At 37.5% G+C, this 22493-nt stretch overlaps 1 protein-coding gene across 1 annotated transcript; it reads right to left on the reverse strand.

Annotated features, from left to right (window-relative positions):
* Positions 1–379: 379 nt before the first annotated feature.
* Positions 380–4966, reverse strand: si:dkey-193c22.1 (uncharacterized protein LOC567837 homolog). The gene is made up of 9 exons (XM_017412246.3): positions 4677–4966; positions 3928–3955; positions 3691–3840; positions 3449–3569; positions 3149–3361; positions 2816–2899; positions 2425–2566; positions 2007–2169; positions 380–1894 (listed from the first exon to the last, which is right to left on the reverse strand). Coding segments are annotated over exons 2-9 (1110 nt in total). The 5' UTR covers positions 3930–3955; positions 4677–4966; the 3' UTR covers positions 380–1659.
* Positions 4967–22493: the final 17527 nt, after the last annotated feature.

Consider the following 22493-nt stretch of genomic DNA (forward strand, 5'->3'; position numbering starts at 1 on the left):
TATCCATGACGAAAACCTTTCTAAAACCACAAAAATCACTTCCTTCATCAGAATATCCTACCTGTTAAATATAAGCGGGTAGCACAAATAGATCTATGCATTAAAAGCAGCAAGTGTCTGAAAAACATTACAACTTACATACAAAAACTTAACAAAAGCACAAAAAAATACTTCAAAAACACTCCACAAAAAATAAATTTCACTTATCTGAATTTTTTATGTACAGATATGCGTCTTTTAATGGTTTAAAATAAGAAAAATCTAGTTATTTCCATGCAGTGTCCAGAAAGAGAAGTTGTTCAGCTTGTAGGGCACCACAACTGCTTTCACCCACCTCCATTATCATCATCATCATATGAAATTACTTTTTGTCACAACATAAAATAGTGGCTGGTAAAATATTTGAGTGGCTGGTAAAAAATTTCACCAGCCACTATGGCTGGTGGACAAAATTTTTAATTTCCACCCCTGTTCCTACTACTTCAACTTTGTATAGACCCATAAAATCCACCTGACTGTTAAAATTAACATTTTATTTATATGTATGTCACATTTTATGTGGCATTGTGACAATTCATTTAGTTTTTTATTTCTTTAAGTGATCATCAAAAAGAAAAACAGTGCAGTAGAGCTGTACAACCATGTTGAGTTCAGTTTTTCCCATATTTGTAAAAAATGAGTAAAATAAATAGCTCACTCAGAGATTAATTAAGCATTAAAGTTTCTCAATATTGTTTCTAAAAGATTGAACACGCTGAAAACGCTAAAAACAGACCAGCTTTTGGGTTACTTACATAAGGAAAATTTGCTTATGTAGACACAAAACAGCAATCAGAAAAGAAAAATATATATAATTTTTGAAACTAAATGCACACAAGCAATGAGAGTTGCATGCAATAAAGTAGTGGTATTATAACAAAACAATCAACATTAGCAACAAAAATAAAAATAAAAAATAAAAACTAAGTGAAAATTTTAAGCAACCACACATTTTATTGGCAGTTTGTAGTTGTGTCACTGAGTCTCTATTGTTTTGGGAAATAAACTCCTAAAGAGGATAAGTGGGATCATTAATATGTCTGTGCCCAGGAGCAAGGTACTGTAATTCATAATCCTACAAATCTTTTAGTGATGTCTCATTAAGTGTGGCAGAATACCTTGCCTTTAGGGTATAAATTGTTAAAACTGATCATCTTAAAGAGATAATGTTTTCATAATTGTCTTGAATCACAGCAGCTGCATCTGAGATCTGAGGGAAACAAACAGAGAGTGAAGACGTGTAAAAATACTTTCACTGTAACTGCTTTCCAGTATTACTAATACGGTATATCTGGAGTTATGTTTTCAGTTATTATAACTAATTATTCGAAGTACAATAAGTCTGGAAATGTTTTGTTTGAGAAAACAAATGAATACAAATGCTGCAGTTCTTGTTCAACATAAAAGCTGCCTTACAATCAGATTTGAACTTCTATAACTTCTATTTTTTTTTCTTGTATCTATGCATGTTTTTCAATAAAAGTTACTGTTTCAAAGTTAATTTTACTTTGTGTTCATCTACAACCCCAATTCTATCAAAGATGGGACATTGTGTAAAATGCAAATAGAATCCAGTGATTTGCAAAACCGTGGATGTTTTCCACGGACAACAAACGGATGTCAGCAAGTCCTCCGAAGCTTCCTGAACTCCTGTTTGATGCAGCTGAAGATGGGATGGTAGAAGCTCCTGTCTGATAGCATGAGGTCAGTGACGATCTCAGTGTGGCTGACTTCAGGAAGCAGGTAGAGCGACACCTTTACAGACAGCGACGTGAGGAGCTCACAGAACTTTGTGGAGGACTTCACCGGAACAACGATGTCACTCGTCCCATGAAGCAAAGCGAACAGAGGAAGCCTGGAAACAGCAGAGGGAGAGAAGTCTGTCCCTGAAGGCGTTTGTGTTGCAAACGACACGCACAAATGAACCGGTGCAGGAGATTATCAGAATGCTTTCTGTTGCTTCTCACCGATGGAGCTCGTCAGGGCTTAGCTTCTTCAGTAAGTGCGTTGGTGAATAGTAGGGGAAATTTTCCACTCCGTTCATGGCTTTGTGCATGGTGGAGACGTATTCAATTCCTCGCTTCTGCTCGTGCTCATAATGGTCCGAGACGTCGTAAACGCCGCTCAGACCTGTCCGGGGAAGACGAAACAGCAGATCCAACTTTCTCAGAACAACTTAAAGAAGAAAACTCATAACAAACATGGAGCCTAATTTATAAAACAGATTTCCAAAAAACATTTAATTCTGATTTAGACAGAAAACAATATTTACATAAAGGTTTCCTCTTTTCTTCTCTTTTATGCACATTGTTTAGATGTGGCCACACAAACAAAGAAGAAGAAATGATTCTATTACTATTCAGGTAAACAAACAGAAATACATACCAATAATTCCTCTTATTGATGAAGTAATTTTTTGCTGTGTTTTTGACTCCATGAACATCTCCTCTCTAGTTTCAGTGAGAAATAACGTGGTCAGTGCACACAAATGTGCACCTGCTGAATGACCAATTAAAACTATGTTGTCCTACAAAAAGAAAGAAGAATAGTGAACATCACTGCACATCCCCACCATAAACCTTACATTTAAATGTGCAAATAAAAGCTGATAAAAAAGCTCTAATATGAACATCTTAAAACAAAGTAATTAAGGAAAAAATATGTTTGGTAAATTTATATGGATTCAGAAAAACCTTAGTTTATGAGAGAATAATAAGGGTGTTGTAATTACAGGATATATCTTCAGTTTGCAAAGAAAACTTCACACAAGTCTTACTTTATCAAAGTCGAACCTCAGTCCATTTTCTTGGGCCCAAAGCAAGCAGTCAGCAATATCTTGGACCATTCCTAAAACATTCCCCTGACAAACAAAAGAGACCAACACTTTGTCAGGAAATCAGTTCGAAGATTAGGATCATAAGCTGATAAAAAGAAACTAACTGGTGTTAAAAAGCACGGCAATCACGCTTTCTTTACCGTACCCTCTCCAGATAAAGAGCTATTTTTGCTGCAGAATAATTTGTTACAAGTAGAACCATTCATTTACAAATGATGCATTTCCTCATAAATATATATATAATCAAACTGGAAGTGATTGGATAACTCTTACCTTTGGATAAATGCAATAATCTGGACAAATGACTGTAGCATTCAGTTCATCAGCCATCTGCCTGGCCAGTAAACAGTAAGTGGATCTTTCTCCAGAGCCCCAGGCGCCTCCGTAGATAAAAACCACCAGAGGTGATGGCCCATTTTCAGATTTGTTTGTATTTAGCGGGTGGTACAAGTCCAGCTTGTTGCCTTTGCGGCCAAAAATGATGCCCTTTAAAAAGAAATAAAGCTGCCATTACCAACACAGTTTGACTGACAAACAGCTTGGAACCTTCTGAGCACCTTTTAATAAACACACCTTTTTGTAAAGCTTATTGTTTTCCTCATTTTTATACCATGACTTAAGCTGTAAGTACAGTCTTCCATACTGGAGGTATTTGAGAATATCCAACGTAGCAACGGTCAAACAGTAAACCCGCCTGATTGAGACAGAAAGGATAAGAAAAAGAGGATCAAACCTTATCTTAATATGTCAATAGAAACAAATGACTCAGACAACAACTGGTGAAATTGTCCCAATTCAATGAAGGAACAAGGTACCTTGGTTTTAGAGCTTCCACGTACTTCCTGTAGCCAGGCTTATTGGGCCAGCCATAAATCCACTGGGCAACAAGACAGAAAGAGTACGGGAGGCCGACAAACAGGACACCTGCCGTTAGAGGCAGGGAGATGGAGGATTTTATCCAAGACCTTAAAAGAGAAGATAATATAAACATTTACTGGTATATATTATTAATATGCATTGTTCTTTGGTATTCTGTATTCAGAAGACCTTACATGTTGTGGTTCTGTCTATCTCCCTCACCTATGAACATAAAAAAAATAAAGATTATATTATGTAAATACCAGAAAAATACATTATTTGTTGTCAGACGTGACGTGACAACCCATCCCAATATACATAGCGTAGTTTTGTTTTCAACACTATTATTTCTAAGTTTACACATGCAACATCTGGTGTCATTTATATTTAGCAAACGGTGAAATACAGGTCAGATATAAAGTTTTGATTATTTTAAATTTTTGTCCTCATCACAATGCTTCTTTTTAGCTCTTTAGTCCAACTGTGCAGCTTTACAATGTTCAGATCTGAACTTATTTATTATTTACTTGTTGAAATGTAAAAGTAACACTGATTACTGGTAATTAGATTAAGGCAATTACTTGATTACCTAACAACTTTTTAATGATACTTAATCAATTGATAAGAAGCCTACTAAAACTCACAATCCAAAGGTATTTCTCCCAGTCCAGTTAAAAAAGAGAATATTATTACTGGGTTTACACCAGTATTATTATTATTATCATTATTATTATTCTTATATATTCTATGATATATTCTCAGCTTCAGCTGCCCTAAAAATACAAGTGCGCCCTCTAGTGGAACCTAAAACAATTTCACCAATAAACAGTGGGGAGGAACAACACATTATCTAATAATAATATTATTTTGTCTTTTACACAATAGCTTTAAAAGACAAAATAATACTAAGAAAATGTAAAAGCAAATACACGGTGTCACCTACTTGTCACAAAGTCTTTTTAAAACCGGAAAAAACATCTTTCTCTGTTCAAGCTCACCGTTAACGCTAATGCTAGGCTACACACGAATGTTTTTTAGCTTTGAGATATTTCACGCTCAATATGATCACAGACAGTTGTTTTTATTGGACGTGGTGCTATGGCAAGTCATTAAGCTAACGTAGAGTAAAGGAACGGATGTTTTGGTTCGCTTCTCCTGCTGGCTTCTCCTGACGTTTACAAAGAGCCACGAAGTTTGACCAGAGGAGCAGCCATCGCCGACTTCCGGTTTAGCCAGGCTAGCAACAAATATTTGTTGTTAAAGTGTTGTACGGAGCCCCTTAAGGGTCATGTCGGAAGCAATACATTTTCCGTTCCCCTGATATTAGAAAATGAATAAAATACAATTTCTAATAATCTCTCTTGATAAATTTGGGGCTTTTGGAGCCCATAGATTGTTTTTTTGCTTTCATTAGAGGGTTAACTTCAACAGTATAATCCAGCAGGAACTCAGCTAAATTTAGCTCAACCTGATCTTTATCCTTGACTTTTAACGTTTGCAGTAAATAATTTATTTCCTCAGCTTTTTTTCTTCTTTCTCTTTAAACATATTTTCAGAAAAAGAAGGTTATCCTAGAATTGTCCATGTTGTGTCAGTTTTCAGTCTCACTTCAGACATCAAGATTCAAAACGATCCATTTCCTGACTCTTGTCTAATACTGCCTCTTAGATTTTTCATCAAAAGTAAATCTTAAACATCCTTTCAGATTACATTCCTAATCATAATTTACATTTGACAAGCGTTCTCAGGTAATTTAATGGATACAAACATGCTTTAAAAAATCCAAAATAATAAAATCAACTTAAAAAGCAGCTTGTGACTTTAAGCTTTATTAGAAGTTTCTTAAATTTGCTGCAATGCATTCCTACTATTACTGTTTACACTGTAAATTATGGCCACATGATGGAAATGAGGAGCGATGATTGCATGTAAAAAGGCTCATCTGCTCAGGAAAGGTGGATGACCAGCAGGGGGAGGAAGAATTGCACTTGCAACTGAATATGTAGTTTACATAAAGTTTGAGTGTGTTGTAACCAACAATTCAACAAGATGATTTCTAATTATTGTGGAAAATGAAAAGAAAAACTAAATACAGACCTAAATGCGAGTTAAGATGGAAAGATACATAATAAAACTATCTGAAAACTTGTTTTCTGCCTTTTTATCATTGCGATATTACTAGTCTCTTTTCATTTTAATGTTATTACAGTTAAATGTTACTTAACACGCTGGAAATCTAAAAAATGACTTAATTATTTCCTGCTTGCTGCTGAAGGTGAAATTCGAGGTTTTTGTCCATGTCTGAGTGTCCTCGTTTATCTGTCTGTTAGCAAAATATCCCATGAACCAGTGGACAGATTTACATGAGATCTCCCCTTGAACTCCATTGAAGATGGCCGCCACAGCTAAGCAAACTTAGCAAACATGAAAATGGCTATGACTCAGCAAAGTTTACAAATAATGAACTAAAATTTGATGTGGTTGTAGCAGAGAGTCATCTCCAACTTATACTTGGAGCACAAACTGGCTTTCAACACTAGGCTTTCAATTAATAAAGACAAATGAAGGAAAGATGATTAATAGATGTTAAAGTTAATTTTAGTTCTGTACAACTGTCTCCACCTGTGTAATCCTAATACAGTATAATAAATGATCCAAAACAAACAGTATTTAAGAGGCATAACTCAGCTTTAGCTGTATAAACCACCGCAGGAATATTTCCAGTGATTACACCTCAACCTGTCAAATCCCAAACCTTGTATTCACAAAGAGAAAAGAGGCTTCATGGACGCTGACCATGGAAAACCTCAGATTCAGCATAACGTTCGTCGAAAGGGTACGAGCGCTGACCACGTCAGGGGTGACTGTTATGTTTGGCCCCACGGAGCGGCGTCTCCAGCAGCGAGTGGGTGTGAGGTGGTTCCTCCAGCTCTCCATCTGCCACGATGTGGGGAGTCCCAGGTGCTTTTCCTTTTTCTTTTTTTTTTCCTGGAAAGTCTCAGTGAAAGTCAGGCATTCAACTGGCACGACATAAGCAGCGTCAGCCCCAATTTGAACACTTACTGTGGTAAAGCACAAGTAAACCACTGCATGTTCTTGTTCCTACTGAACATCATGTTCAGTAGGAAATATGACCTTTTTTGTGAGTGTATTCCATGTGGGCAGCGAGGAGGTTGGAAAATTGTGCATTTTGATTCGTCATTTAGTATGAAATACAATCAGCATGTATGCTATAAATCTGATAAGGTCAGAGACTGTCACCCTAAATTCAGGAGCAAGCAAATGTTGAAAAGCTGCAACAAGATCTCACAGTCATCACACGTTTGTTGTTCTAAAAGACGTTCAAATCAAGTCAACTGATGTTCTCTGACATCACACTGAATGTTCCTCAAACGCCATGGCTCAAATATCAGCAGGAAACAAACTTCTTGTAATTAAGTTTTGTTTGCTGTTCATTCATAACTGAAAAAGACACAAAAAGCACAAACAAGGGGATGTGGTAGTAGCTGAGAGTCAAACACAACGCAAACTCTGAGCGTGAAATCGCACGAGATGGAGCAAGGTGTAATTTTAAAGGTTTGACTGAAACAACATTAATGCTGTTATTCCTCAACATACAATAAAATTATTTTAGTTTAAGTCCTACATCACTGGCGGACCCTGTTCTGCGATCAGCACCTCTTCTGCCAACAAGATCAATCCAAAATAGGGACTAAGGGGTTAAAACTCTGGCATGAAAGGTGGCGGGCAATATGCATTCCTTCAAGAAATGCTAGGCTTTTAACTGCAAATGTTTCTGATCGGTTTTCACATCAACTGTGTCGTCTCAGGATCTCCTTTTGCATTCCTCTGCTCTGCTTCATTTATTCTTTACAAACCGTGTTTGCAGTCCAGATTCAAACACCTCTTAAGATTAGGACAATGATCACCTCTGTAAAATTACAAGGCGTGAACGGCTCATTGAGAAAACCTCCTGGAAAAGCAGGTGAGACAGGTGATACTAGAAATCAAACTTACAAAACTCTGCTTTTCTAGTCTCATAATAAAACACCCACTAAATCCAAAAATATAAGTAATTTAAAGTCAAATGCAGCAAATGGAATGACTAAAATGGATTTCCACTGGTACTTGGCCAAAGCACTGTAGTTAATTCTTTTAAAAATATCCAAAGAATTTTTATAATTCCTAATGGCATCTTAATCTTTGGTCACTGTGGAGAGTCAGGTTTCACTGGAAACTTTAGAATAAAAAAATGCACAAAGTTTATTTTCCTTTTACTGTGGTGTGTCACGTTTTCGTTGAACGTTGCTTTGTGTGGACTGTGCAAACAACATCAACGGTTAAAAATAGTGTGAACATTATCAGGAAGTGAGTCATAAAGGAAAATTCTCTGAACAATTATGTAAACAGAATAAGGCAAAGTCCACAAGGGTCCGAGTTACTCAAGTGGAAATTTTGTCAACTCGTTGAAACCTGCCAATAATTCAGAAAGAATAAATCAATTACAAGAAATTTGTTGATTGAGTGAGTCTTTCTTATAGGAGGGAGACGATTGATGCACATGTTGCTGATGTTTCCTCATTCCACACAGAGTTTTCTGAACTTACTAAACTGTAGACAGGTGACATAAATGACTGCTGAAATATTCCTGCTCTGTCAGCTGCTCCTTTTTGCATGAATTCATTTGAATCTTCCTTTAAAGTTGGAGCAACCTTGCAAGTCGAGGTTTCTTATTATCCATCAACATCCACTCCATACAGGTTAGATGTCACCGTTTTCCTCACAATGATGCAAATAACAGCCATGAAATTAATAAGGAAATTGGGGTCATTGGTGTGTTTAAACTTGTGTCCGTGCAGCACAAACACATATCTGCTGGTTTAATTGTGTATAAACAAGCCTGTTTACTTCCCCTGGTCTGGACTCCCCTCGGGTGACCCAATCACCCCCCAAGCTCCTCACTGATGCTCGGCTCTGATCCAGGACCCAAACATGCTGCTTCTGTCCTCCCCCCCAAATTTCACCTCCATCTGCTGTGCCGCACAACTCCATCTCTGAAGTCAGAGAGGAAATTTCTGCCCTCGCAGGACCTTTGGACACAGAACCATCTTTTCACGGGGAATTCACAAACACACCAGGCCCGAGGAAGGACATCTCTTTGATGCAGGGGGGGAGCCATGGAAACTGGCACTGACCACGAGACCCAGTTTCTAGGTATCCCAGTATCCGGAAATCGCACCCAAAGACACCAGAGGAGCAGCGGAGACAGAGGTGTTGGCGTTTAGGCTGCGTTGGGGCTTTTTTCACGGGGCCCTCTGATGGATTGGAGGGAAACAGAGCGGCCATTCTTGTCAGACGCCGAGGGTGAATGCTAACAAGTCTGTGAAGATGCTCAAGAGTGCATTCTTTACAGGAGAGGAAAAAAAAGAGCGGAAAGGTTTGGCAAATTAAAGAAGTTGGTGGGGAAACTGAGGAAACAAATAGCTCTGCACGTGCACGTGAGGTTGAAGGGTTCGGATGTGCGTCCTTGTGAAGGTTTCTTCTTTATTTAGTCGCAGGTCCTTGCAGAGAGCGAGGGGTCAAGTTTTAGTGCGTCAAGTTTCTTTGCAGAAATAAATGAGCAAACAGAAGCTGCCGTCGAACACTTAGAGGTGGGAAGATTCAGAACCTGAGGCGACAGAAATCCTTAACAAGCAAAAAGGATAAAAAGATATATAAAATTATTGGATTAGCATTCCTTGATGGAATGAATGCTGATTGAATTTTAGACTAAAAGTATATGTTTAAGTTAATAGTGTGACATGAATGTACAATATCACCTGCAATATCATGAGATGTCCTGCTCAGGTGACCCTCAGCTGTAAAACTGACCAAAAGCTTAATCAAAATCCATCCAGTGATTCATGATATATTTTGCCAACATACAGATGGAGTCGACTCTTAATAATTAATAGTAAAGTATTAAAATTTGTGTGCAATCTGTTTGAGCTCACAATTTGTTAGGGATCAGTCTCAGCTACTACCAAACCAAATATTAGCAAAATATCTGTAGTTATAGCCATTTTACTACGTTTCATTTCACTTTGCAAAAGGACAAATGAACACAAACATAAGAGAAAACCGTTATCAGTACACATAAAAGAAGCTGAAGAATGCTGAATGTCACATTCAATACCAACTAGCAAAGAAAGGGTGAAAGGGCATTTAGCTGGCAAAAGACTAGCTAAAAATCCTGTGGAGTTGAACAAAATGCTTTGTAACTGTATCACATCCACAGCTTGGATTGTTGTAAAACTGCAAACCTTTAATTCTCCAAACTTTGGGAATCACAATCGTGTGCAGAATAAAATAACAAATGACGTGATAACGAGCACATGGAGGACAGCAGCCTTTCTCACAGTTGGCTTGGCTTGGCTGCGACTGAGCTGAATGCTGATTTACTCTGTGAACACAAGCGAGACACTGTCTGGCTGCATATTTTAGTCCTGTGAAAGACTGGTGAGACTGACCCGAGAGGCAGCCTCGAAAAGCTGAGAAAAACGACCAAAAAAACGACCGTTTCTTGAGACGCTCGTTCCTTACAACTCTGAGGCAGAGACAAACATGCTTTCAGCCTGGGATAAACAGAAGTTTTGTTTTTAATTAAAATATATATATATATATATATATATATATATATATATATATATATATATATAGTAATAATTTATTTTGCTCATGTAAACCGTAAGAAAAGAAACAAAACAAATCAACAGAGATACTTTGAAGTATAAACTTATTTAATCCCATCCCTTCTCCGTCAATTATCAATTTGTAGTAATCTATATATATATATATATATATATATATATATATATATGTATGTATACTACTGCAATACTTTTTGATGTTTTATTTTATATATGTGATTGTTTTTTTAACACAACACCATTTGAAGAAATTAAAGTCAGGAAGATTAACTGGGCTTTCTGAAGTTCAGTCCACTTTATCTTCTCACTATGAGATGCCTAATTACACAGATCTTTAGCAGATATACTGCATATTTTTAGACTTTACCCCAGCTTAAAGGGATAGTACAGATTTTTTTGAAGATAACTCTTTGAATTACCTCAGTTTGGAGAAACAGATCAGTTCTGATCAGATTGATGAGCTAACCGCTCGTCTGAGCAGGGCCAAGATGAAAGTGGACTGCTGCCGACTTAAAACAACTGTGATCTCAAAAATTTTATAGTGGTTTATGCAATTTGGTTTTAGGTGGTTATGCAACGTAACACACCCCCTGCAAGAACTCTGACCTTACCTACTTTTCTGTATCTTCTGCACATTCTTGACTTGTATTGCATGTTTGTCTTGTTTTTATCTCAGGTTTTTATACCTCGTCTTGTTTAAATATCACCAGTTTTTGCTTCGGAGAAACACAATTTCCACTTTCTGTATACTTGTATGTAAGTGGGCTGACAAATACAGACTCTAGATTGGCACTTTACTGAATATTGGAATATTCTTCCTAGAATAACCATGTAGTCCAAAACTGAAGGCAGTGTAAATGTTTATAAAAGAGGTTCACACGCCCGTTTCTTTGGAGAATGATCAAATATCTAAAGCCCGGTTCTTTGAGTGCAGCGTCCAGCTGAGATAATTCTTTTCACAACAAGCATGAGTATCAAAAACCATCAGACTGGAACATCCAAACAAACTCAGGTAAGCACACATATTCTATTATTTTGTTTATATTTTACTAGTAATACAGAATATCTATTAATCAGTTGTTTGCAGTATAGGAATTTGTAATTAGCTAACATAAAACACCCATTTTTGAATTCTGGGCTACTTACTTTATTCTGCTTTAATAAACCAAAAATTGTGCATTTTTCTCAACTACTTCATAATTAAAGCTTCTTAATTGAAAGCAAATGTACTTTTCTTTACATTATTTTAAGTTTTCTTAGAAAGCCTAACACATAGAGAGGCTTCTTATGTAATAAAAACACAAAGTATCTAATTAACAGAGCCTTATCTTTATCTTAAAACCTGTTTTTTCTGAACTAAGGTTTTGCCTTTAACTAACTTATCGGTGCGTGAACACTTATTAACCTGTAGGTTCTGTGTACTGAAATCGCCCTTTCTTTATGTTCTGCAAAGTCAGTTTGAGCTGCTAATTTATGGTTTGCACCTTGAAAAGTGTGGTAAGTTTAAATTATTATGTTTCTACTCTCATTTAGTGATAAAACTATAAGACTGTAGAATCTACATGTACGTATGTACAATGCATGTAGATATATGTCCTTTACTTATTATTTGCCTCAGGGGTGTTTAGGGTTTCACATCTCTGAGGAAAAATAAGTAACATCTTATCTGCAAGAAAAAACAGACGGAAGCATTTTCTGAGTTTGAAAGAGTGAATGAAAAAAACATCCTATTATTATTATTTCTAGAAATTAAGGAAAATAAACTGTTCTTTTTATATTACCTTACAAGACCTATTGAACAAAGATTATTAAGATTATACGTCACAATTAAGCAATAAGTCTTAATTTTTTTAAATTTAGTAAAAAAGGCTTAATGAATAGTCTATTAGGTACAAAATAGGGTCATTCATATTAAGCAATAGGTACTTCATGATGACTAATTTTGGGTTAAAATGATTCATATGCCCTAATAAAAAGTGTTACTATTTGTTACATTTTAAGTTTTTGTGCCCTGAGAGGATTTATGTGTTTTACAAATACACTAAATGCAACTGAATAATTTTATGAAATTATATTTGACAAAAATTAAATAACTAAGATGGCACCCAGGAGTGGCAAAAACTTCTCAGAGCAGTGAACATCCAGGGTTTGAGCCCTGAGACTGTGGTGGAGGACAGATACCTGGGTGTTCGTCTCAAGGACAAACTGGACTTGTCCACGAGCTCAAACGCTGTGCACAGGAAGGGTCAAAGTTGCCTCCATGTACTGAGGAGACGGAGGTCCTTCAGAGTGTGCGGGACTCTGCTGAAAACGTTCCTTGACTCGGTGGTGGCATCTGCGTTTTATGCTGAGGTCTGCTTGGGGAGTGGCTGCACAGAGAGGGACAGCTAGAGGCTGAACAAGCTGGTCAGGGGAGCCAGCTCGGTCCCGGACCACCCTCTGGACACCACTGAGGCGGCGGGCCAGAGGAGGATGTTGGCAAAGCTGACATCCATTATGCACAACAAAACCCGTCCCCTCCATGACACCGTGGGGGCTCTGAGGAGCTCTTTCAGCTGCAGGCTGCGACACCCACAGTGCAGGACAGAACGCCTCAGGAGGCCTTTTTAACCAACATGTTAAATATTATAAACATTATTTTGGTCATTCAAACAACCCCTGTTCTTCTTTTATAATATGTGAAAATATTTGCTGACTTTCTGATAATCTGTTTATAGTATGGTCCTGTAATGATAGAATTTTGCCAGTGCGGCATAAATAAAGCTCTTTTTTCCTCTTTAATTGTGCCATGTCACTGTTTTTCTTTGTCTTTGTGTTGTTAACCACTTCTAATTTTATTTTGTAGTATCTGTTCCCGTGCCTGCCTCACCTTCCTCCTCCTCTTTTACACCTGACCTTGTTTAGTAATCAGCACACCTGTTCCTCTTGTTCATCATCCCACTGTGTATTTATAGCCCCTGGTTTAGTATTAAGTTCCTCTGACTGGCATTGTGTTTTTACTTTTCTTCTGAGTTAGGGGTTAAGTTTCATCACCCAGTAAGCTGTCTGTTGAGTCCCCGCTTGGGTTCCCAAGCTATCACCTTCCCTCTTTCATAATAAAAATAAGTTTTTTTGTTTTGTTTTTTTTTTTACTTTTCCACGGAGCTGTTCTTCTGCTTAGTCTTCAAACTGTCTCAAAAAGATTTGTTTCAGTCTGGATATTTCTTTGTGAAGCAGCTAGATTCCTTAAAGAGCTCCATGGGAACAAAAGCTTCAGTGAGGTGAACAGAAGGAGCGAATTAATGCCTCTGATGTACGCTTTGATGTAAATTCTCATTATAAAGGCTGAGAGACTGAGCTGACATTTGCAGGAGAAGTATGAGGTTTTCCCAGAGCAAAGTGGAGCCATGCTTTGTCCCAGTAATAAATGACCTCCCACGAATTAAAGAATAATTAATGAAAACAAGAAGGTGCACTTTGATAATGTGTAAAAGTTGTTTTTTATCCATCAGTTTGGTTTATGGAAGAGACTTTGTACTTTATAGCACCATCAGTCAGTTTTAGGCATTTCAAGCTCATAAAAAATAACAGTTTGAAACAATAGGAGTCACAAATGTGAGTCAATCTCTAGAGAGATGCAACACTTTGTGTCACAGCTCAACACCTTCATGGAATACATGTGGCAATCAGACACACGTGTAAAGTAAACTTGCGAGACTCTGACTGTAATACATGCACCTGCAAAACTTTGAAATTTTGTAATTATTGTGCAGATTTAAGAAATGTTCTCAGAATGTTACTATAATGTTACTATAAAGAGTAATAAAGTTCCTTAAATAAAGCTTTAATTGTTTAATCAATGCATCAGTCAGACTCTTCAAGGAGAGAGAGAATGTTTTTAAATTATTTTTTTCATCCTGATAAATGTTCGTAATCACTAAACCTGTTTTGTAAAAATCATGCAGGGATTTTGGGACAAATGCTGACATTTAACTGAGAAATAAACAGAGATTAACAACTGACCTGATGTTGCATAAGACCATTGCAAAACCTTATAACAAAGGAAAGTATTTACCAAGGAAAGGAAACTTATTGTGACACATTTTCTGCACGTTTGTCACAACTTAGGAATTTTACACATTTATGCAACATTTAGTGCGGCTGTTTGTGAACAAAAGCAACATCACACATTTCAGGCCTAGATCTTGTCTTTTGTAATTCTTTAAGCCTGTTGCAGAACATGATTATTAAATATTGTCTTTATTGTTGTTGAATAAGCCCATGAAGTTATTAATTCATGAATTCATTGTGCATTAAGCGTGGCTTGTTGGTTCTGAGCAGAGCTACTTGAGTCTCCTGAATTATATTTGTGGGAAACTTCCCCACTTCAAGTTTTTCTTTTGGCTGTATCCTTGTCAGAGGTCTCCACAGCGAGTCCTCCTCCTCCATCTATCTCTGTCCTCTGTCCTCACTTCAACTCCTTCCATGTCCTCTCTAACTGCATCGATATATCTCCTCCTTGTCTTTTTCCTGGCAGCTGCGTCTCAAACATCCTTTTACCAATATACCCACTGTCCCTCCTCTGCACATGTCCAAACCATCTCAGTCTGGCCTCTCTAACTTTATCTCCCAGTTCTTCAGCCTGTGCTGCACCTCTGATGACCTCATTCCTAATCCTGTCCATCTTCGTCCCTCCCAAGGAGAACCTCAACATCTTCATCTCTGTCACATCCTGTTCTGTCTCCAAACCAAACAACATGGCTGCTCTCACCTCTGTCTTGTAAACCTTTCCTTTGACCTCTGCTGTCATATGCATCCAAACAGGATTTAAAACATTTTAAAGTCTGATTAGTACTCCTTATTAGGCAGTTTGACAAAACACACTGATACTTTTATTTTAGTTTTACAAATAGTTTTTGGGTCTGCATTGTCATAAAACAAAAGTGTATTTTTACAACTGGAATTTAAAGATGTGTGGAGTATGATTGAAGGTTATAGGAAAGGTAAAAGAAGAGCAAAGACACTTCTAATTTTAAACTAAAAAAAATAACTTCAAGCTTTCCACTTTTTTTCCTGAATTTAATAATTTAAAGTCATTTACAAGAGTGCAGTGGACTGGATAGGTTGAAATCACATCATTCTACAAAGTTTCTCAAACATTTTGATACAGAAAAATCAGGTTGCAATACATTTATTTTGGTGAAACTGTCCCAAACTAAGAGATGAAAGAGTGGATAGATTTAATTAAGAGCCACAGAGATCAACCCATTTTTTCCCAGGGTTTGGTGTCAAAAAAGTGGATTTTCTCTTTAGGGTACTTTTTTATTAAGCTTTCTGTCCTCTCAGTGCAGAGAAATTCATCTCTAAATGTTTCCCCTTTGTGAAAGCTATCTGCACAAAGTACCAGACACAACTCACCTGATTCCTTTTTAAGGTCACTGCAGCTTTGTCAGTGAAGTGAATACTTTTACTATTCAAGAAATTATTACTGGTATTAATAGTGTTTACCAAGAAAATAAAGAAGTGGTTTAGCAGAAAAGGAAACTTACATTTAAAGATCTGAAACCAAAGAAAGTTTTGCTTTTTTTGGTTCTTTTTTACACAACAACAGTGAAAGAAAGAACTATTCAGAGAGCTTTCACATCTCTTTAGTAAAGTACCACAACTTTGTGTACGGCAGAAAGACATTTCCAGTAAACGCGGTACAAATCAACACACTTTAAGCAGTGCAACAAGTTGAAACACAACAGGGAAAAAAAGCTGATTTTGTGATTTTCTCCATCTTCAGCATCAGATGCCAACAACCTTTAAAAGATCTGAACAGAGTGAATCAGAGTGAATCATGCTGTGGATGAACTTTTCTCACCCTGTCTCTCTTAAAGACCTTTTGAAAACTGATATATATATCTTTTTTTCTGACAGGCTAAAACTATTTGAAGCGTATTTTTGCCCAGCCCATCTCCTAAATCTGCTCCACCCTGCATACCTGTAGCTTGTTCCCTCCTGAAGCTCTATTGTACGTTACATCTACACCCTCTCACTCCCTTTTACTGTAGATTGTTTTAAAACCCGCCTAAATTAAAGCAGGTCTATAACACTTTGCTGAGAATGAATTATGCTGTTTGACACGTTATATGTGGAGTCATTATCCATAAAAATGCACCAAACCACAAATAGCTTTCGTGGATTCTTGTTTTGTGAATAATTTTCACACAGACCAAAGGGTCTCCCTCCAACTCTCACCTCTTAATGTTTACCACATACAGGTGAGATATTAACTTGAAGCAGAAGAATATTGTGGCTCTTCTGATGTGAAGTGAACTAGAACCCAAACCCAGTTTTAAACGGGCGGCTGTAACATACGGTACGTCGCATGGAAAGGATAAACGAGCAAACCTAACCGTGAGAGGACCTCAGCGGAACATCTGGCAGAAAACAAAGATAAACAAAGTGCATATCTGCTGGGACAGGTGATAAGAATGCAGGTGAGTTAATGAGAAAGAGAAAACAGGTGGTGACACGGTCATCTGGAGTCAATAACTGAGGACATCTGGTAAATAACAGATAACACCGGAGCAAAACAAGAATCCAAAAGGAAGACTTAAACTTGTACTGACTGAACAGACACACACACACACACACAGTAAAAACAGTAATACTAAGATAAATGATGAGAAATAAACAAAATATGACATCATTAAAAAAAAAAACCTCAAAGTTCAACCAGAACCCACAGAGTTTGAAAATTGTAGCAGAGCTTGGTAGATCGAAACCTTTGTTGCTTAATCTTTAAGTCTGACAAGCCAAGACTTATAGTTGTTTTGATATTCAACACCACATAAGCCTACCAGTTCCCTAAAGGAATAAGTACATTTGTAAAAGACAACTTCTTGTGAAATCTTTGAAACGCTGCAGGTATTTGGTTTTCTTTCAGCAGGTCGAGAAGTGATGACAGCCGTGACTGCGCTGTCTGTGAATGTGGTCCGGGGTGAGCTCAGCAATCCTTGCTCAGCCACAGAACTACTATCTGATTGTCAATTTAAGAGGAACAATATTAAGAATCTAGAAAATTTCTGAAGAAATTTTGAAGGGCGCCAATACAGCTAATGCCCAGAACTCCAGCATCAACTTTGTAATCATCCAAACTAAGAGGAAATGCCTAGCTGCGAAGTCTGCCTGAGCTACAGAGCTTCAAAGAGAGCTTAATTTTCTCATTTGTTTTGCCAAAATCCCATCAATTGCCATTGTTTGTGTTTGTGGTTTATTTTTTTATCTTTACAGTTTTGTCTTCACTGTACAACGTACCGCCACCAGGACTCATAGCACATTATTCCTGATTGTTCTGCAGGTTTTGATGTATATTTTGCCCGTTTTTCTTTTTTTCAAAGCTGTGTGACAGAATGGTTTTATTTTAACAGAATAGTAATAAGAGTTATTTAATACTTATGCATTGCTACTCATAATGGTTGGATTAATGAGAACAGAAGGTGACAATATGTCTTTATAGTAACACGTTCTGTCAAAACATGTCAAAAACAGCTCAGCAGCAGGAAGTCCACCTTACCAGCGGTTTTGTCCCTTTTTTTTACACGTGTTTCTGTTGGTGGGTGTTAACAGGGCGTTTGAGAGACAAGACAGACAGCATGGGGTGATATCGGTCTTTCAGCTGGCTGAACACAGATACGCTCACTGTGAAAACTGCTCTCCTGGGAATCCTCATCTGCAGCCAAACTTTTTGTCACAGCGAACAAAGACGTTAAGCATGCCAATGTTTGTAGGCAGCCCGATATGATCGGGACATTCCTTTTCACTGTGCGTAATGTATTCATTATCTAATCAAGGGCAAAAAAACCCTACTTTTTGAAATGTTTTTCATTTCTTTGTTGTTACAGTGAGTAAATAGTCTCTATTTTGTCCTTTCCTGAGAAAATAGGGTGCTGTTTATGGCAGAATTCTTAAAGTTTCTCTCTGGAATTTTATGGGGAACAATGTGCAAAAGAACTGCTGACTGGAAACAAGGATAATCTGGTTCTGAGGCCTGAGAGGCTCTAAAGCAGATGGAGTTTTATCGCAGACACTTTTTCACCACATTTTTTGACTGTCTTCGTAGAGGCCAAAAAGATACAGAAGATTCATTCATCAGGCCGTCTTCATTTCCTCTCTCTGGGAAGAGCTGAAGGTGCCAAAAGGGGACAAGAAGTTTAAACGGCTCTGCTCCTGATAGACTCGACCGGGAAACTTAAACCAAGTCACCCTGTTCCTCTTCTGTCCAGTCCAACAACTTTCAAGTCAAGTCAAGTCAAGTCATTCCTTTAACCAGAAGCACAAACGCTGTGTTTGCCATGTAATTAGCGTGAAATACCTCCACTGCTCAATATAGCTCAGAGGCAAATGCTTGTAGTTCAAAGTGCAGTTAGTTGAAGGTATGTTCGTTATATGTTTAACGTTTTAATGCTGATCTGCATGTGAGGGAGCATGAAGCAACAGCAGGGACATTTCTGATGCTGTGCCTCTTTATCCCTTATTTAACATTGTTGTAGTAGCTCAATAAACTGGGTCAACTTATAAATTAGTTTCTAGTCAGAGAGAAGGTAAAAGTGTTATTCAAGTACATTGTTACATAAAGTACAACAAAAATCATAAATATATGTCTCTGAAATGAAAAGTTCATCAACTTGCCTTGCTTTATGTTTAAAGAAAATAAGACACTTTTTTGTTTGAAAGAAATCAGGAAAAAAACAAACAAAAAAAAGCAATCTGAGTATTTAATAAAGGCTTTAAAACAAGGAGGGTTTTGAGCCAAATAAAGTCTTTTTACAGTTTACAGTAAATAATTTTACGTGGCTCCTCTTTCAGACTGTTTCCCACATTTACATTTATTCACTTTAGGTGAATAAATTAACTTTCATGGTAATTTATTTTTTGCAGCTCAGTTTTTCCCACATTTTCAGTAACTCGTTTTATGCAGCACAACTTCTTTACAATTTAGGATAATTCCCTTTAGGTGGTGCAGCTTTTTTAATGTTTATAGTAGTCGTCACGTCTGGGCTGCTGTTTCTCTTTGCTTCTCTCTGCAGAGAAAAGCTGCCGGCCCACAGGGAGGTACACAACCCCCAAGACAATATGGTGAGTGAAGAAATGACTGTCATTAATATATATGTGCTGGACCTTTGCTTGGGAGACTTAATCGAAGGCTCTAGAAGCTTGTTTATTTACTATGTGGACAATAACACACCAGATCTGTGGCACAATTACAGATAAATAAGTGTCAGTGTTTGCTAGTTTAGATAAGACACCAATAAAGTCCTTATACTTTGTACCTTGACAAAAGAGCTGGAAGTAATTTAGGGTAGAAAGTAACTTTTTAACTATTCAAGCCACGCAGCACAGATAACACGCCATCACATTAAAAGTGGCAAACAGCCCACACACATCTTGTCTTCAGGAGTGGTGTGTGTGTGAGGCGTTTGGCTGTCATGTGTGAAAGTTGCAATCATCTGCTGGCAAAGCTGCTCCTCCGCTGTCCAATAAAACCTTTACAGCTCATTACTTCTGTTCACCGACATCAAACACTCCTTATCCTGCTCAGCTTCCCATCCTCACACACAGGCGTGTTTAAGGAGTGAGTAACAAAGTGTGCCGGCACGTCACGCTGCAGAACCACCTTAAACTGCACACACAGGTTGGCAGAAGACATCCTGATACGGGTTCTTCTTTCTGTTTTAATTAAAAACTATTAAAGCATGATGCGCAGTTTGTGTTTTCTGGAGTCAACTAAACTGAAGCTTTTAACTTTAAAGACATTGACGTCACAAAAACGACAAAGTCTAAAATTTCGTGGTGTGAACTGAACTTCTTCAGACGTGGTTTTAAGATTAAAAAGGTGTTTTTATCCTCAAGAACGACTGACCGATATTCACCTTCTCCACAGATGTTCTCTCTCAGTTTTTGGTATTTGATAGCAACAGTTCAGATCATGACTGGAGGCAGGTAAACCAATCTCTTTATTCATTTAAAAAAAAAAAATCAACCTGTGCTGAAAACTCCACGCCAAGAGATTTGTTTAAGGAAAACAAAAGGGAGGTAGGATGTTTCTGTTTAAACAGGAACTGTCGGAGTCTTTTGGCAAAATATATCATGAGACACTGGATAGATTTGAATGAAACTCTCAGATAATAATCACTGGATGTACATCTACATCAGATTAACTTTTGATGTCAACACAACTCAAGATGGCCACCACAGCTAATCAACGTTAGCCAACACAAAAATGACCGCTGCTCAGATACTGAGCTAATATTTGGTGTGGTAGTAGCTGAGAGTCATCCCCAACACATCCTCTGAGCAGATTGTACCAGATCTTTGTTTAAATCTTTGTTGTGCAATATTACAAACAATATGCGTTCTTTAAAGCATGTTTACGTTTTTCTTTAGATTTTTCCAGCTTAAAATGAGGCTGTTTACATTCAGTTGCAGTAATTATCAGTTTATGTTAGATTTATCTGCATACAACACCCGATACCTTTAATTACAATTTTTTATGTATTAAAAAAACATAAAAAATAAATATTTGGTGAGATTGTAATAGGTGGAACTAAAACAAACATTTTTTCTCAGAAGCTCAATGAGATTCTCATTTTTTATTACTCGTACACATATCGCAGCTGCTCCAATATAGCATTTTATCATGTGACTTATTAAGAGGAAGTTGTCTCGTACTGTGTTTGTGTATTTTATCCTCCTGATGTCCTCAGTCCATCAGTCTAAAGGAAACAAAACACACCTGGATGATTTGTTTTCAGCTGTTTCCTTCTGCAGGGGTTGCCACAATGAGCAAACACACAGAAAAGGTTTGCCAGTTGTTTTACGCTGAATGGCCTTCCTGACACAATCTGATTTCAAACCTGCAGTTTCAGGATTATGAGATCATCTCTTCACCTTCCAGAGAAAGAGAGCGGTTAACCAGAAACCAACATTTTGATTTCCTCTGCCTTGATTCACCTGGCTACCTGAAATGTTGTGAGATGGTATCTGATTTTTTTTTTTTTTTTACAGCCAGATCATGCTGGTGTGCTTCTGGGTGGTGTTCTGTCTTATATGGCTGCTATCAGAGCAGTCATCTGAACACAGTCTGCGTCTGAGCCCGGCTTAGCAGAGTTTCAGACCCGAGGCAAATTCACATAAAGTTAGTTTTATAGTTTGATTATAAAGAAGCTTTTATTTCACATTTCTCTGAGTACAATGGCAGCTGGAAATTGACAAAAAACGGATGCAACAAAGGTCTTAGTCAGGAAGTGATCGTAAATTGTTGAATTTCTCACACCATAAACCCACATTATGAATATTTCTTTGTACATTCGGGATCAAGTTTGTGGGGACGTAACTTGTCGCAGCTACTTTCCCACCGAGCTCTCGAGTTCTGACACAAAGTCTCTTTGTCTGGGCAAGTGCCACAGATTCAATGGCTAACATTCAAAGGGAGCGCAGTGTCACATCCCCAGGATTAGGGTCAGTTAAAAGGTTTGATGGAGGAAAGGGAAATCAGGGTCAGGGTTAAGGTTGGAACTGGTGAGGGGGGGGCTTTGCTGCACAAAATGGGAACTAGCCTACATATGAAATTAGATTGAATGCTTAATTAATGATGTTTTAGTGATGTTTTGAAATAGATTATTCTGCTTATTGTACAAAAACTGTTGGATTTGAATAATTCTACTGAGATTATTTGCAAAAACCTGAACTTCATTTTTACGTTTTTGTCTGTTGGTGTTTGTCTTTAGCTGTTTGATATGAAAAGTGAAGGATTTTCTAACGCTTATATGACATATTGGCTCAATCTTCCTGGGATCCTCCTTTAGTGTTGAGAAAATAATAGTGACAAAAGCTTTAGGAATGTACACACAAAATTGTCAGCACACGTTGTAATGACAGCTTATGGGAAAAGCATGTCCTTGAAGTCATTGTGGGTTTGACGCCAAGCCAAACGTTTGGTGAACATTCAGTGTCAATGAACTGGAGTAACCCTTCTTTAAGGTGAGGCCATAACTTTCAGCCAATCAAAACGGCCTCAGAGTCAGGCATCATTCTCTGAGCCA

This window comes from Kryptolebias marmoratus, linkage group LG1 (genome assembly GCF_001649575.2).
Source record: "Kryptolebias marmoratus isolate JLee-2015 linkage group LG1, ASM164957v2, whole genome shotgun sequence".
Classification (NCBI taxonomy): domain Eukaryota; kingdom Metazoa; phylum Chordata; class Actinopteri; order Cyprinodontiformes; family Rivulidae; genus Kryptolebias; species Kryptolebias marmoratus.

Bases quoted from the DNA above. Each gene is read 5' to 3' on its own strand.
- si:dkey-193c22.1 (XM_017412246.3), bottom strand. The intron at 2,900-3,148 runs GTAAGAGTTATC...TTTGTTTGTCAG, and splicing joins ATTATTGCATTTATCCAAAG to GGGAATGTTTTAGGAATGGT. The intron at 2,567-2,815 runs GTAAGACTTGTG...TTCTTTTTGTAG, and splicing joins TGAGGTTCGACTTTGATAAA to GACAACATAGTTTTAATTGG.